The sequence below is a fragment of the Salvia miltiorrhiza genome, chromosome 5 (genome assembly GCF_028751815.1).
Source record: "Salvia miltiorrhiza cultivar Shanhuang (shh) chromosome 5, IMPLAD_Smil_shh, whole genome shotgun sequence".
Classification (NCBI taxonomy): domain Eukaryota; kingdom Viridiplantae; phylum Streptophyta; class Magnoliopsida; order Lamiales; family Lamiaceae; genus Salvia; species Salvia miltiorrhiza.
The window spans coordinates 35,774,745-35,787,783 of NC_080391.1; the positions used below are offsets into that span (position 1 = coordinate 35,774,745).

A 13,039-nucleotide genomic window follows, 5' to 3' on the forward strand; every position below is an offset into this window, starting at 1 on the left:
ATATACTGTATTTGTTCTTTTTAAGATGTATATATAGATTTAAGAGGTGTTATATTCGTATAAACAAATGATAGAAGGTTGTATCTTTTTCCGTCAGAAGGGATCCACATGTCCGGGGATGACAATGAAGCTTGGGTGGTGTTCATTATTGTGTTGTGGGGTTAATTAAGTCTTATTGCGAAATTTAGTTAGGATAATAACGTGGTTATCAATGATACAAGGAGCGTGGTCGTGCGACTCATTTAATGAGTGCTTAATCACAGATCGATCTTGTGTGATCTACACTTCAATACATACAACACTTACTCACCCATAATATGTACTCCCTCCGTCCCGCTATTCATGGCCTGTTTCTTTTCGGCACGGGAACTAAGGAGAGTTAAAGTAGATGGATAAATAGGATAACCCATATGTTTAAGAATGTTGTTAATATTACTAATTATTGTTGACTCTAAATTAAATATTGACTTGCAATAAATAAATTAATTAATTAATTAAATAATTTATTTATTTATCTAAAATTAATTTAATTAAATAAAAAACATGTTTATTTTTTTTGTTTCCTAAATGTTGAAACACTGCAGTGCAGAACAGTTTAAGAAAAAGAAATGATGACACAAGGCATAAAAAATGGCGGCAAAGTACAAACACTTTTACTAAAAGTTCAAATTTCCCTCTAATATGTTCCCAAGGCTTCTATAAAAGCCTTTAATCGGCTGCTGCTGACAGTAGAAGTTTGAAATCTGAAAATTTACAAAAGCTATCAAAGCTGACAGTAGAAGTTTAAACTCTACAAAATGAGAAGGCCCGATCTAACTACGGCCGAGAGAAACACGATTGTGCAGTTTCTTCTTCACAACTCCAACAACGGGAAGCCAAAACGAGGGAAGATCCAAGAAGCTATCAAAGCTTACAAAACGAAACAGTTTGCAACAATGTGGATTCATTAGTGAAGGCAGTTGAGAAATCATTTGAAGAGTTATCTCCAACAACACTCAATAATGTCTTCTTAAGCTTACAAGGATGCATGGTGGAGATAATGAAGGTAAAGGGCCAGAATTCTTACAAAATTCCTCACATGAAGAAAGGGGCTCTAATTAGGGCTAATCAACTTCCATTGAATTTGGAAGTTCCAGCCGAGTTGGTAACGGAATGCATTTCCTACCTAATGGAACAGGGCATTGTTGATGGAATGTACCATCTAATGAATAAGTTAGGCATAGCAAACTACTCATTAGATGGCATTGAATACCTAATGAATAACTTAGGTATTCAACAGCCACCAATGCTATATTAGACTAGTATGTGAAGCTTTTTGTGAACCTCTATGCTTTTGCTAGATTAGACTAGTATGTGAAGTTATTTTGTGAACCTCTATGCTTTTACTAGATTAGACTAGTATGTGAAGTTATTTTGTGAACCTCTATGCTTTTGCTAAGGCCAAACATGAATGAATATTTTGTTTTATCATCTCATACATGGACTAGTTTAATCATTGATGTATATTCACACACGGGCAGCAAACATGTAGCCACACACGGCAGCAAACATGAAGCCACACAGGGCAGCAAACATGTAGCCACACAGGCAGCAAACATGAAGCCACACAGGGCAGCAAACATGTAGCCACACAGGCAGCAAACATGAAGCCACACACGGCCACAACTTAACAAAAGCAGAAGCAACACAAGACAGCAAGCAGAAGCCACACAGGGCCATAATATAAGGCACAACTCGGCAGCAATTAGAAGCAACGCAAGGCAGCAATCAGAAGCAACGCAAGGCAGCAATCAGAAGCCACACAGGGCCACTCAATAAGCCACACAGGGCCACAAATATAAGGCACAACTGGCAGCAAACATAAGCAACACAAGGCAGCAAGCAGATGCCACACAGGGCCACAAATAGAAGCCACACAGGGCCATAACATAAGGCACAACTAGGCAGCAATTAGAAGCAACGCAAGGCAGCAATCATAAGCCACACAGGGCCACTCAATAAGCCACACAGGGCCACAAATATAAGGCACAATTGGCAGCAAACATAAGCAACACAAGGCAGCAAGCAGATGCCACACAGGGCCACAACTACACAATAGGAGCAACTAATTACATCTCATGCAAGAATCATAGATGTTAGAATCAATTTTCCACTAAGTGAGCATGTTTTTCATCACTTCAAAACCGAAAGTAACCCTATCTCCCTTAGTACATTCACATGCAAATATAGGTACTAGTAAAAGGTGAGATCTCACCCGAAATAAGGCTGGCAATAGGTTCTTCAACATATTCATTTGAACTGGGGTATAACCCACCAGCTGAGAAGCCACACACGGTCCAACAGTAGCATTCCAGGCCACAACTTCATCCCACGATTCCTCACAGAGTAATTGACAAAGGGGATAGTCAGTACTATCATTCAAAATAGGAGATTCAGGGGTAATTATATCAGAGACCGATTTTCTCACAGGATTTTGGGGGCGGCGATAGATCGGAGCCCGTGGTGAAACAAGACATCTCCCATCTCCACAGAGACTCTCGATCTCACTGAAGCCGAGAGAGTCTTCCGCCGTTTCTGAAAATTCAGCCGAGAACGGGAAATCTACCTCCGGCGGCGATCCCCAATCGGAGCACGAGTCCTCGCTGTCCGGCACGTACTGTCCGCTCAGGTAAGCCTCCCACTTGGACTTCATCACGGCGGCAGAGAAGCGCCGTTCTAAGGGCAGCGTGCGGTGGCAGAGATTCGCCGATCTAAGGGTGGCGAAAGGGGCAGAGATTCGCAGAGAATCGGGAGATAGAGAGAGCAGTGATAAGCAATCGAGAGATAGAGAGAGCCGCGATTTAGGGTTTCAGAGGAAAGAGAAAAGAGGGAATGTGCGGCGCAAGAGAGAGAGAGAGTGAAAGAGTGAACCGTCCGTCTTTTTCTTTTAGGGTTAGGTAGTCTTAATTAATTAGTGTAGTTAATTAGTATAGTTAATTACACCCTTATTATTTCCAAAATAAGAAACAGGCCATGAATATTGGGACGGCCCAAAAAGGAAAACAGGCCATGAATAATGGGACGGAGGGAGTAAAATATAATCTGGACTATTGATCAATATAAGATGATGCGCTGTCTTACGAAAAAAAGTTATTTTTGTGTATACAATAATGCATGCATCTTTATAGTTAGAGATCATATGATGATTAGTGGTCTAGATTGAGTTTCATAATTTGCCAGAGAAAAAACTTGTATTTGATCCTCAAACTAGTTATGAAATTGCATTAAAAAATTATTAGGAGATCCAACGAATAGTAATATAAAATAAAAATAATAAATTATCTTTTTAAATACAGACTTATAAGTTAATTATACAAGTTTGATATATTACATGTTAAGATAAATATATTTTAACATTAATTAAAAATCAAGATATGACTGATATATATCTCATCATTTATGATTAAATGCATAGTTCAGATTAAAAAAAGAAAAAGAAAAAAAGAAACTAAATACAACGGTTATAAATTGATAATCCAAATTAAAATTGATCGAACTCGTAAGAGCATTTATAATGGGGCTCCATCCGCTGCCTCGAGCCCCGCTGTTCGCGTCGTCTTCCTGTTGTCGCGCTCGATGACTTGATGCTGGGCTCTTTCTAGTTTCCACGCCTGGTTCTTTGGTCGAATTTGTTGGCTCGTAGTATGCACGACGCATATTAAAAAAAATCTTAAATTAATGATTCAACGGATCTTTGCAGCCAAATAATTTTTGTTTCAAGAAACAGTCGTTGGCAATGGCTTTTGTCCCTTTTTTTTCATCTAAAGTATACTCCCTCTGGCCAATTATTGATGGTCTGTTTTCCTTATTGGGTTGTCCCAAATATAATGGTCTGTCTTTGTTTAAGACATAATTAAATTTTAATTAGCAATGTCATTAGGGATTATATAAATACTCAGTAAAATAGAATCAGGGCAAAAGTTAGGGTTTCCAACGCCCCTCTCTCTTCACTCGGCTCCCTCCTCGAGCTCGCCGATTCCGCCCTCATTTGCCCGAGCTTGCTGTTCGCCACTGTTACCCTTCCCTCTCCCACCGCGGAGATGAAATCTAACTGGGAGTTGTATCTGAGCGACGAGGAGATACCTGATACTGAAGATGATCGTTCCCTATGGCCGGCGCCGCCGGTGGTTGTTGAGTTCTCATGGTCAATTTCCTACTCAGTCGCGGAGAACTTGGATGGGGGCTCGATTCGCACGATGGAGGTCGAAGCTAGGTGTGGAGATTTGAAGGGTGCGACTTTGATTCATTGCCGATAGACCACCGCGAGTGTCGGTAGCCGATCTACCGCCGCTCCTCTCGGCTGCCGATCTACCGCCCCCCTCCCTTTCGCCCTGCTACCCTTACCTCCTATAAGGGTTCCTATTTTATGCCCTAGATCTATTTCTATATAATTTATTTGCTAACGACGACTCATTTATATTTTGTGATGAGATCTGGGACGATGTCATTGTTAGCCGGAGGTTGGTAGTAGAGTTGGAAGCTTCTCCCCCCTACACATCGATGATTACATTGTTATGTATGAGATGTTTTTTATGCTTGCCTCCCCTGTGTTGCATGTTTATTTAGTGTTGGTTGTGTGTTGTGTAGTGCTAGAGCCGTGTGTGGCTTCCCTTCTTGGTTGTGTGCTGTGTAGTGCTAGAGAAGCGCGTGTCTTTCCTTTTCATTGCGTACGTATGAACATGTCCCAAAATGTTTACACCTTAAACATGGCTGAAAATAAAGCTATACATGTTTTCTAGCTGCTGAAATAGAAATTTTATTAAAGAAAAAATAAAACCCTTGATAGCACAAGCGCTAACAAGGCAAAAGTCAGAAAAACCCCAAAGCGAGGAAAAAATAACAACCCAAGCGAAAAACAAGCTAAAACAAGACAGAAAAGCGGAGGAAGAACGGAGCCGCCAAGGGAGACAACCGGGCCCGAGCCAAAAAAACCGCTAGTGTCAGCCCGGGCATAGCAGAGCAGAGAAGTCGCTCCAGAGTAGCGAAGTCGCTCCAGTGCAGCGAAGTCGCTCCATAGCAGAGAAGTCGCTCCAGAGCAGAGAAGTCGCTCCAGAGCAGAGAGGTCCCTTCAGAGCAGCGAAGTCGCTCCAGAGCAGAGAAGTCGATCCAGAGCAGAGAAGTCGCTCCCGAGCAGCGAAGACGCTCCAGTGCAGCGAAGTCGCTCCAGAGCAGAGAAGTCGCTCCAGAGAGATCAAGCGCCAGAGAGAGCAAGCGCCAGAGAGATCAAGCGCCAGAGAGATCAAGCGCCATAGAGATCAAGCGCCAGAGAGATCAAGCGCCAGAGAGATCAAGCGCTAGAATGCACCAGCGAAGTCGCTCCAGAGCAGAGAAGTGAAGATCCAGAGCAGAAGAAGAGACAAGGGCTTGAGCACGACGAACCCGAGCATCTCCGCCTCGGCAAGAGTGCACACGTGCAAGAAGCGCACCGAGAAACCGTACCTCAACAGACCTCATGAGACGATCCGAATATAAGGCAGACCCCTCTTATCATCCCGAACAAATTGGTGAATCTCCGGGACTGCAAAATCCCAGTAACCCTCCTCCGTTACCGACGAAGCCAAGCAATCAGCAACTCGGTTCCCTTCCCTGTAGATGTGAGTGATGATAATATGAAATCCCGTAATAGAAGAAAGTACCTTACGCCAGCGGCTGAAGAACCTCCAGGGAACAGTGTCGGAACGAGAGCGGAAAAGATCAACCAAGTAAGTGCAATCCGTTTCGACCATAGCTCCACCCATGGACCACCGTCTGCTCCAGGGCAATAATGAGAGCGAGAAGCTCGGCCTCAAAAGGCCAACCACGTCCAGTAGAGAAGTGGAAGCAACCCAGCACACAAGAAGAGTCTCTAATGACCCCGCCCGCATGAAGGAGAGGAGGAGAGCCATGAACAGAACCATCAATGTTGATTTTGTGCCAGGGGGTTGGAGGAGGGATCCAGTACACATAGACAAAAGAGATCGGCCGGCGAGGTCTGCCAGGTACCCCCAGACCATGAAGAATCAGCAGTTCCTCAACCGAGTTAGCCATCTCGCCTAAACAGATTTGAGAAGACTCCAAAATAAAAGCCTTGATCTGAATCGACAAGGCCATAGCAGAAACCGGAGCCTCCTCAAACACAGCTTTTTACGAGCATTCCAGATACTCCAAACAGTAGACATAACCCCAACTCTCCAAAGATTATCCACTTGCTTGCTAGCCTGTCTCTTCATGGCCCAGATGATCAAACTCCCGAAATCATGAAACCCCGGAGCGTCGACACTAAACCAGAGAAAAAGATACTGCCAGACCTGTCTAGCAACATCGCAATCCCAGAAGATGTGATCAATATCCTCATCCGTAGTCCGGCAAAGAGGGCACCAGCTTGGGCCAATGAAGCTAGAACGGCGTAGTGAGCTGGCGGTAGAGAGACACCCCAGGATCGCACGCCAAGTCACAATGGAACGGCGTGTCGGGATGAACGGAGCCCAGATCCAACTTCCCCAATCAACCAAAGGAAACTTGGGGCGGACATGATCCAAAGCGAGCGCGGCAGAAACCTCTCCAAAATGAGAATGAATCCAGGCCCGATGATACTTCCCATCACCAATAGGAACCGACACGATATCAAAAGCAAGATCCGGGAAAGTCTGCAAGAAATCCAGAGTAAAATGCCAAGAATCATCAAAGAAGTAATCTGAGACTGGCTGCCTGAGAATCTGATGAACATTAGCAGGAATCCCGATTCTGTCCACCAGCCGATACCCCAACCAATTATCCAGCCAAAAAAGCACAGTGGAACCAGAACCAATAGAACAGTGAGTGTCTCTAACAAGATCCTGAATAGCGGCGCGAGTGCTTAACCAAATCGTGGAGGAGAACCAAGGAGAGCGAGGCCTCAAACAGGAATCCAGATAGCACTGACGGAAAAGCTGAAAACCAATAGAATCCGAGGTAACCAGCAACCAGCCCAGACGGAGCATGAAGCTCTGACTGATGTGAGTAAAGGACTTCACATTCATCCCTCCCTGATTCTTAGCAGCACAAGCTCTATTCCAAGACACCGAAGATCTAAGTTTAGAAGTAGTGCAACCTGTCCAAATAAAGGACCGGCAGGCTTTATCCAGATCATGAAGCAGCTTGGCCGGCCATTTATAAATCAACATGCTATGGACAGCCGCACTCTGGATGACGAAAGTGACAAGACAAATACGCCCAGCCATAGATAACTGCATGCCCTGCCATCTAGGAAAGTGCGCAATGATGCGGTCACGGATGCAAGAAAGGCGACCAGTGGAAGCACGTCCCGCAAAAATGGGGACCCCCAGATAAACAAAAGGCAGAGAGCCGATGGAGAACCCCAACTCTCTCTGCAAACGACGCTTCAGCTGAACAGGCACCCCTCTACCAAAGAAAATTGTGGATTTGGCTTTATTGCATAATTGTCCAGAAACAGAAGCGTAGATCTGAAGAATAGAGTCAATCATCCTGCAACTGCGCTTCGTAGCTTTGCAAAACAAAAGAACATCATCAGCATACAGAAGATGAGAAGGGAAGAGCTGGGAGCGAGACATCCTCATCCGAGCAGCATAAAACACAAAATGAGACAAAAATCATAACTAAAATCATCTTAGAAACATCTTGCCATTACTTCAAGTTATGCCATCCTTTGTTCTAGCCCTGTCATTCTCTCTTGTTCCTCTCCTAACTGTGATGATAGGTCTTCAAGTTCAGTTAGTCCCTGTATACCTTTGCCAACAAGGTAGTGAATGCATTTTCTTACTAATTCAGGATAAACTTCCAAACTTAATGGAAGATTACCTTGTCTAGTAAGTGCATTTTTCTTCATATGGGATATCTTGTACTCCCTCCGTCCCGCGAAGCGTGACCCACTTTCCTTTTTGGGTTGTCCCACGAAACTTGACCTGTTTCTAAAAATGGCAAAAAATTTACCCTTTATTCACCTTTTCACTTTTTCACCTACCACACTTAACACATAAAATACCAATTTCTTAATTCCCGTGCCCAAAAGAAATGGGTCACGCTTCATGGGATGGAGGGAGTAGCAATTTTGGCCCTTAACCATCATCATTTCAATCATACAACCTTGTAGGCTCAAGAACACTTTGTTCAAAGTTTTGGCAAAGAGTTATTGAAAAGATTTCTCAACTGCATTGACATGTGAATCCACATTGAAACACACAGATTCAGTTTGTATGCTTTGTATTGCCCGAAACCAGCCCAAGTCATTAATATTGGTATCCACGTTGAAGCACACGAATGTATATGTTTTTACTTGCAAATGTAGGCCATTTAGACTTGATGTATGGTATAATCTGTGGTAGTTGAAAGCAATAATGCAGTTCAGTAAAAAAAGAATTTTGAGTTCAATAAATACAGTTCAATAAATAAAATGAGCATTACATTTAATACAAATCATAACTCCTTGTATTACCTTATGGATTAGACACTCTTTGATAACTTCTTTATTGATGGAAGCAATCGGTTTCTGGAGTACTAGCCTCTTTATTTTTGCTACTTCTCTTAGCTGGAACCCATTCTATGAAGGGAAATATCTCTATTTTTTCGTCAAACAAAACACTTTCATCCGGGCCAAACAATGGCTTGCACACATCGCACATAAACATCACCTTGGTGATGAATTTTTTGATCTTGCATGTTCTATGAGGTTCAACCTCACCTAGAGTCAAATAGAATCTGTGTGAGCTTTAGTAATGTAGAACCACTTCTCGTCTATGTGGACAATGTTTTGCATGCTTTTGAACTTCAAGGTTCTCATAATCCTATCATATTCCAATGCCTCTGGTGAAAATCTTAGTTTTAGCAGCTTATTAGGAGCTGTAAGATCTGGCTTTATAGCACTAGTGTGAGCTCTGATCAACCCTTTACATATCCATCTGTCCACGGTGCTCTTACTGCATTGAATTCCACTTATAGTTGATCTCTTGCATAACTCTAAAGATGCTATCAAGTCTAAATCAATTTCAATTCTTTTTCTTCTTGGAGCATTCATTTTTCCACTTGTGTAACTAACCATAGCACCTGCCACTTGTTGTTTCTTTGATGCAGTCCACAAACGACCAATCGTCCTTCTCGAGCTAGAGAATTTGAGAATGGCTACTTGTATCTTTCCTTGCACTAGTTTGTCATTTCTTCTGCCTTCTTGAATAAATTGAAAAATGGATGCTCTTTCAAAGGGGGATAAATCTTTCATCCTCATTTTCTCTTTTGTTTTTGTTAGTTTAGGGGTTGCTTCTAGAATGACTGAATTTAATGTATTTATAGTTTTTGAAAATTCTGTGTACAATTGATGTTAGAGGGAAATTTTAAATTTCCTCAAATTTTAATGAAACTGAAGTTTCTTTGTATTCTGGTGCCATTTAATTTTGCAGCAAATTTGTCCATTCATTTTCGGTCAATAGGTCAAACCGTGTGGGCTGAAAAAAAAATCAACATTTATTTAGCCTTTTTTTTCATTCTGCATTAAATTTAATTGAATTAAAAAAAATTAAAAAGTAAATTCAAATCACTTTATTAGCTATAATAATAATGTTACAATTAGTCTTAATATAATTACTAATTGTGTGGACCACACACCTTTTCCCTTATTTTAACTCTCTTAAAAATACCCGTGCTCTAAAGAACTAGGTCATTAATAGCGGGACAAAGGGAGTATCTATAAATACTACTCCATTTCTACAATTTTTCACATCAATTCCTATTTCTCATCTTCTACTTCTCATTTTCCACCTCCAACAATGTCTTCTTCTTTCCACTTGATAAACATGCATTTTTGCCTCTTGGTATGTCATATTGATGTTTAGTTGTGAGGATTTTGTGTGTTTGATGATTTATTTGAACATTTATTGGTTTATTGCCAAGAACTTGTTACTTTCTTGTTATTTGAACGAATTTTAAGAAATAATGAAGCAGAATTTGGAAGAATTACCTTAAATACAAGTTGTAGAGCACTTTGATAGGAGTACGTGAGCGCAAACGGATCGTGTATCAGAGTTCAGACGAAAGATATGGCCGAAATAAGAAAGTCGCGCTTAGCAGTGAAAAGTGCCCGACGGGATTTACGGGAATTTTTTGAATTTTGGGCTTTTATCAGTATTTTCGAGCTCTGTACAGTATTTCACCCTGACCTATAAATACCCCTCAAAAGCTGCAAGAAAAGGGCTCTAGACTCTTTTTTTTTGTTTTTTAATCATATTCTCTTAGACTGAGAGCTGCAGAGACAGACAGAGAAGACCTCAAGAGCAAGAACGTTCATTTGTTGAATGTTCATCTATTTCATTTATATTTTTATTCTAGTTCATATGTTTATGTGTGGCTATAACAGTTTTTATCCTAGGGTTTAGGAAGTAAACAGATTTGAATTCCTGACTTTATTTGATTCAATTTATCAAGATTTATTTATCATTTTTATGTTCTTGTGCCTGTTAATTGCTTGATTGCTTGATCACCAATTTTGCATAATCTTAGGTTTTAATTTGATATCGGGAGATGATAATTATTACCTGAACTAAGAACATATAACATACTTGTTGATATTCGAGAGAGAGTTTATATAAGTGTGATGACAAGAATCCTAGGAACTGTTTGGAGTTGTATGTTTAAGAGTGATCCGGCGACGGTAGCCTTGCATGTAATCAACTATTTGTATGCCACGGGAGTGGATATAGACTAGCTTTGAGATTGTCTTAGGAGAAATTATCTTAATTATTGAATTGAATCTGTTAGATATCTGAATCTGTTGTAACCTTTACCTTGAAGCTAAAGATGGATATTATCCAATTCCAACAGTTCGATGGAGAAACGCTGGCAGAGACATGGGAGAGATACCAAGAGAAGCTCAGAAAGTGTCCAAACCATGGATTTGATGAAGGCACACAAGTAGTTATGTTCTATAACGCTTGTGGGGAGTGGAACATGACAGGTGGTTCCTTGCTTAAGAAGGGGAGTTTTGAACGGAGATCATTAAAAGCATGGCTACGACGAGTTATCAGTGGCCATTTGAAATAATTCAGCTGAAGAATGTTGCAGCTGCTTCTATCTCTGATCCTATGGCATTAGTTGCTACTCAGCTGGCGGAGCTGAATGCCAAGATAAATGCCTTGACTATTGCTAAGGCTGAGCTAGCTGTGGAAAACCCAATGATTATGCAAAATGCAAACTTTGTCAACAACAGGAACTTTAGGAATTTCCAGCATGGTCAACAAGGTGGATTTCAGAATGGGCAGCAGTTTTACAATGGAGGACGCCCATATCCTAATCTGTCTTATAGACATCCAAATAATGCAATCCAGGCTCCCCCAGGTTTCTCAGTGTCTAATGGAGTAATAAACGAGGAGAAGAATCCTAACTTGGAAGAGCTGCTAATGAAGTATATCTCCAAATCTGATGAGAAGATGGAGTAACTTGAGTCTACTATTGCTGCTTTGGGGACTCAGATAAAGATGTTTGAGACCCAACTGGGTAAAATGGCCAATGCTATCAACAATCTGCATCAGTCAGGAAAATTCTCAAGCAACATTGCGGTGAGTAGTAGGGCTGCATCTGAAGGCAGCCATGGATTTGGTGAAATGGGGAATGAGCTGAAGAAAAATCATGAGGATAGTTGACGAGCCCCACCTTTATATCTTCCGCCCATGCCGTTCCATCAACGTCATTACAAGACGACCAAATTGAGGAGTGGAACTATGTTTGTAGGTCTCAAGATGCCTATGGAGGAGATTTCGCCACCAGCTTTTGATCAGGAAATAGTTAAAGTCGTTGTCGAGGCTGTTGAAAAGAAGGACGATGATGGAACGAAGGTGATTTCACATGCAGCTGTGCCGACATCGTTCCTTCAACGTCATAAAAAGGAGGGGAAAGGTAAATTCTCCAAATTTTTGGAGATTTTCAAAAAGGTGCACATCAATTTACCTCTAGTGGAGGCTTTGTTGGAGATGCCCCAATATGCCAAGTACCTCCGGGACGTTGTTTCGCGTAAAAAAAAGTTGGGGGAGTTCGAGACTATCAACCTCAACGAGGAGTGTAGTGCAATTCTACAAAGAAAGCTGCTTGTGAAGATCAAGGATCCTGGCAGTTTCACCATAGCATGCATGATTGGAGACCAACACTTTGGGAAGGCATTATGTGATCTTGGAACTAGCATAAATCTCATGCCTTTATCCATCTTTAAGAAATTGGCAATTGGAGAGTTGAAGCCTACATCTATGGTGCTGCAGATGGCAGACAGGTCGGTCACTTATCCACGTGGAATTGAGGTAGGGGATTTTATTTTCCCAGCCGATTTTGTGGTGTTGGACATTGAGGATGACAAGAACATTCCGCTGATTTTGGGTTGCCCGTTCTTAGCAACGGGAAGGCCTATGATCAATGTGGAAAAAGGGGAGCTCACGCTTAGAGTGAATGAGGAAAGTCAAATTTTCTCTATTTATAGACCAGCCCGCAGTTATGAGGACGAAGTGCCCAAGCAAGCCAAAGACCCGGGAAAGAGAAGAGCTGATGATCTTAACATATTTAATGAAAATTATTTTTCTTGGCAGGGCCCAGCTAAGCAGACTTCTCAGGGAAAAGATGTGATGAGAAAGTATGGAGCAGAGCGTGGTAGGTCGCAACATTGCATGTACCAGCCTCCTTGAAGAATTTGTTGTCCCGTCGAGCTAATGACGTAAAAAATAGTGCTTATTGGTAGGCAACCCAATTCCGGTGAGTTCATTTATTACTTTTATTTGTTTGTTTTCGTGCCCCACAATTCCGTTTCAAAATTATTCTCCTCTGTGGTGAATAAGTTTGGGGGGATGTGTCTTTGTGGGTGCACTTCTGTTTTTAGTGTCTTTGTTTTTGCTGTTGAGTCTGTTAGTCTTGCTTGGTGGTTGATCTGATGTGAATCTTAGATGAGGATTTGAGTTGTGTAGGGACTGATTTGATGACTGACTTATGATGGTTTCTGCTTATAATTTTGGAATCGCATGCGTTTTGTGTTGATATT

At 41.6% G+C, this 13,039-nt stretch overlaps 1 protein-coding gene across 1 annotated transcript; it reads left to right on the forward strand.

The window, feature by feature from the left end:
- The first annotated feature begins 11,522 nt into the window (after window positions 1-11,522).
- LOC131025855 (uncharacterized) lies at window positions 11,523-12,689 on the forward strand. The gene is made up of 2 exons (XM_057955641.1): window positions 11,523-11,658; window positions 11,752-12,689. Exons 1-2 carry the CDS (start codon window positions 11,523-11,525, stop codon window positions 12,687-12,689), a joined length of 1,074 nt encoding a protein of 357 aa, XP_057811624.1.
- The last annotated feature ends 350 nt before the right edge of the window (window positions 12,690-13,039 follow it).

Coding starts and splice junctions, on each gene's coding strand:
- LOC131025855 (XM_057955641.1), top strand. CDS start 11,523: ATGGCCAATGCTATCAACAATCTGCATCAGTCAGGAAAATTCTCAAGC. Junction 11,659..11,751: donor GAAGAAAAATCATGAGGATA/GTTGACGAGCCC, acceptor CTATGTTTGTAG/GTCTCAAGATGCCTATGGAG.